At 44.2% G+C, this 4,228-nt stretch overlaps 1 protein-coding gene across 1 annotated transcript in view; it reads left to right on the forward strand.

Moving 5' to 3' along the window:
• The window catches only part of ADCK1 (aarF domain containing kinase 1), a 177,481-nt gene that overhangs the window by 6,348 nt on the left and 166,905 nt on the right, over positions 1–4,228 (forward strand). The window contains exons 2-3 of the mRNA XM_015418358.1: positions 368–513; positions 3,411–3,494. Of these exons, the coding sequence (XP_015273844.1) occupies positions 379–513; positions 3,411–3,494 (219 nt within the window). The 5' untranslated portion in view covers positions 368–378. The remainder of the gene's footprint in view (positions 1–367; positions 514–3,410; positions 3,495–4,228) is intronic.

Here is a 4,228-nt window from a genome sequence, read left to right on the forward strand (position 1 = left end):
TGACTCATGACAAAATGTAACATGTAGCCTGGCCCTTTGCACCCACTTATTATTTTGGATTGCTTTTGCTTCTAATCCACTCACCCGGAGCACTAGCAGTGATGGAGCACAACAGAGGTGTGTAGGAGTGCAGGCCTGGTTATGCCAGAGCCAGACATATCTTCAAGCTGTCCAGGAATGGTACGGACTCCTGATTCTTGTACTATGTGAAGCAACTCATGTTTTAAATATTTTGGAATCTTTCATCTGTCTGTCTGTCTGTCTGTCTATCATTGCATTAAGAATGTTCTGTCAACTCATTTAAGAATGTGCCCCGCATCCTCTCTTTTCCTTGTTCAGTGATGACTTCTGTTTAATTTCTCTGCAGTGGCTGCTGCCATGGCCAGAAGGGCTTTGAAACTGGCTTCGTTTGCCACTGTGGCTGCTACCACCACTGGTTTATACCTGTACAGCAATAAACCCCTGGATCCCAATGACTTTGGATTTGTTCGAGTTGGCAGAGCAGTTGCCACAGTAAGTATCCATTTGGAAGGTGTAAGGCTTATTTAAGGTGGGGCTAGAAGGAGATAGCTAAAAATGGAGTTGGACTCCAGAAAGCCCATTTGTCGTGGAGCAGCTGGGGCTCAGCGAGTACTCCTCAGAGGAGGAGGGGCTTTCTGTAGTCAGCCCACAGCTGACAGGAGCTGAGGCATTCCCTGACTTGCAGCCAAGAGTTGGTGCAGAATCACCTCCGCCCTCCAGCTCTGATCTGGCAGTTGAAGGCCAGCCACCTGCCCGCTTCCTCAGGGTCACCAGCACCCTTGGAACACCGGAGAAGAAGGCTGAGAACAGACTTAGAGGCTAGACGTTGGAGTGCATGCCTCGCTGCTCAGCTCCAGCTGCCTGCTGATAGTGAAGAGGAATCTTTGCAGGATTGTTCCTGAGAGGATGGCTGCAGGTATGATGTCTCAGCCAGTGGCTATTAAGTCTTCCGAGAGAAGCTGGTGGGCGTGGACCAGTGTTCCCTCTAAGATGAGTTAGTGTGAGCCAGCTCACAGTTTTTTAGCCTCCAGCTCACACATTTTTGTCTTAGCTCAGGAAGGATGGCTCCAGATCAAATTAATTTATGCAGTAGCCAAATTGCTTGTTCACAACTTTAATGCCAGTAGCTCACAAAGTAGAATTTTTGCTCACAAGACTCCACAGTTTAGAGGGAGCACTGGCGTGGACGCAATGTGTTCGAAATCTCCTCTGGCCTTATTTATATTGGAACTTGGAAAGATGCTGTAACTTGACACCAGAAGCCTGTTTCAGCAGCCTGCCTCAGAACACCATTTTTGCTAAACATTATACATCTGACAGTCAAACCAGGTGAGATGCTAGAAGATCCATGGTCAGGTTTACAGGTTGTTTTTTCTTAGCCAGCAACAGCTGTGGATAACCTTGACTTGGGCTGGGACCACAGTGCAGAGGATGTGGGCTAACTCTTTCCTGCACAGTTTTCTTGACCTGAAACAGCTCCCCCTCCCCGCAGCTGGTATGTTTTACCCAGCATACAGTTCTTGTGGTTTGTGCCGGTCACTTTCAGAATGTCTTGGTGTAAAATAACTGCCGGTCAGAATATTCTGCATCTGTAAAGCACCCCTTTAGTGAGAACTGAAAAGAATTGCCAAGAAACGGCGTTTGCACTAGTATGCACACTGCAGCGTCATAAATGTGATCCTCAACATGCTACACATTCAAAATCACACAAGAATCCAGTGGCACCATGAAGACTAACAACATTCATTTCTACATAGACTTTTCATGAGTCAGGGCTCATTTCATCAGATGCATATGCAAAGTGAGCTCCGACTCATGAACGCTTATGCTGAAATAAATTTGGCTAGTTTTTAAGGTGCCACTGGACTCTCGATTGATGTTTTTGCAACAGACGACTATGGCTTCCCCTCTGGAATTATGTTATTTGTGCATTATGTGTCATCAAGTTGCTCCCAACTTATGGAGATGCCATGAATTAATGACCTCAAAAATGTCCAATCATTAACAGCCTTGCTCAGGTCTTGTGAACTGAAGCTCCCATGGCTTCCTTGATTGAGTCAATCCATCTCATGTTGGGTCTTCCCCTTTACCTGGGTCTGCCCTCAACTTTTCCTAGAATTATACACATTCAAAACAATGGTGCACAGAGAATGAAGTATCTTCATAGATGAGCTGTAGGTAGTGGTATGGAAGGCAGATTTCTTCATTGCTCTCTCATGGACATGGCAAAGAGGAAGTGATGTTCCTTAGGCCAGAGGGAGGGAGTTTGGCAGCCACACTGGGACTACAGTGTGCTATATGCCAGAGTATATTCTATACTATCTGTCATTGCCTGGGAAAACTACATTCTTAGCTGGGACTGCTATAAATATGGTCAGTGTGGGCAGACAGACAAATACAGCATACCATTTATAGCACAATTATTGTACCTACTGAAGCATGTACCAGCATATGAAGCATGTAAATTAGATTGCTCAAGTTTTGTATGGAATTTGCCTAGTGATGATTTATTTGAATATATTGAGTGGCTACCTGTCACCATGAGCCACTGTGCTTGACCAGGGCAATGCACCTAGCTCTCCAGGACTGTTGATATATATTGAAATTCTGTATTTCAGCAGCTTTGAGAAAATGAGCTTTTGCCTATTGTGAATTATATTTCAGGATCCAATACTTTGGGGAAACGAATTCTGTGCTATGTTGCCATCCCATTCCTGCGTTCATGTATATCATATACATGCGGGGTGGGGGGCTGCAAAGAATTGTGAGAGTGGAATAAAGAACAGGGAGAACTGTGTATGCTACTCTGAACTTAGTGAGGGAAGGGCAGGATAAAAATGCACTAGACAGGCTGACAGCAGGTAAGATGTCACTTTATTGGATTGTGATGCAATCGTTGAAAAAATAGGTAGAAGAAAAATAAAAATCTTCAGCTGGTGTTCTCTTTGGTTGTAAATCTGTATTTTGGGCATTAGCTGTGCCTGTTGAAACATTTCCTTGAATTCTCTTCCTAACTTTGATTAAGAATCTCTTCTGAGATGCAGAACAAATCCCTTGTCTTGGATTCTGCATGTATGAAACAGGAAAGCCATGATCTGCACTCTAGAGAGACTGTGTTGTGTTAGTATCAATACCCAAGAGGGCCTTTTCATTCCTGTTAAATTGTATTTATTTTCTCCCTGTGTGTTTCAAACCAAACCGTACTTGGATCTGGAAACTAATTCTAAAAATCCCTTCACCAACATATTTGATAATGAGGTTGGGGTGTGCAGGTAGCTTGCGGGATCAAAGAGGAATTTCTAGGCCAGTGGGTCAAAGGGTCCAAAAGTCAAATCTCCAGGGTGGATGCTCTACACAATTCATAATGTTATTTCTTTCTTGTTTTGTAGACTGCAGTTATCACATACGACTACCTCACTTCCCTGCGGAGCATTCCCCGTGGGACAGAAGAATATGATTATGTCAAGTCACAGGTAAAAGGACAACAGTTTCTCCTTTCGAAATTAGTTGCCCCATTGCTTGTTTATAGCCTCATCCTAACCAGAGTTACATGCTTCCAAGCCAATTGAAGTCAGTGAGCTTAGAAGAGTATAATTCTGCTTAGGATGGCACCATTAGCAGCCTACTAAGTGGCAAAGTAATGGAGTTAAGTTCCCACTTCAGGGAGTTTCCCAGAGCCCAAAGGATATGCAGAGATGTTATTTCTGCTGTGGCCTGTGAGTTAGCCATGAGAATCTTGCTCTCCTTGGCTGGGTGACACTGGCTGAAACTTGGGAAATATATGTGTGAATGGTAGAGGATAAAGGCAAAGGGAATTATCTGAAGAATGAGAGACAACTAGACAAACCTTCTGTTGTAATTGTTTGCATGTCACTGAACAGTGTGATTAAAGATGATGATGATGATTTATTGGATTTTCAGACCACCCTCCCTCAGATAGGCTTTGGTTTCCAGGTTTGCTGTTCTGGATCCTTCCTTGGCTTCAACTCAAATGTTGGGAAGGAATGTGACATCTCTACCTTATGAAGAGGAGGCTGCGGTTTTCTTCTGCCTTGCAGGCACCTTGTGTTTGGATGATTGTTCCCAGTGGTCCATGCAAGACTTTGACCTTTGGTCCTGTCCCTTCCTAACCTCATTAACCTCTGTCAGGTCTTGTCTGATGGTTTGTTTATTTAATGTTTGGGGAAGCAGCCGGGTCCCTCTCAGC

The sequence above is a fragment of the Gekko japonicus genome, unplaced genomic scaffold (assembly GCF_001447785.1).
Source record: "Gekko japonicus isolate JY-2015 unplaced genomic scaffold, Gekko_japonicus_V1.1 scaffold3, whole genome shotgun sequence".
NCBI classification, from domain to species: Eukaryota; Metazoa; Chordata; class Lepidosauria; order Squamata; family Gekkonidae; genus Gekko; species Gekko japonicus.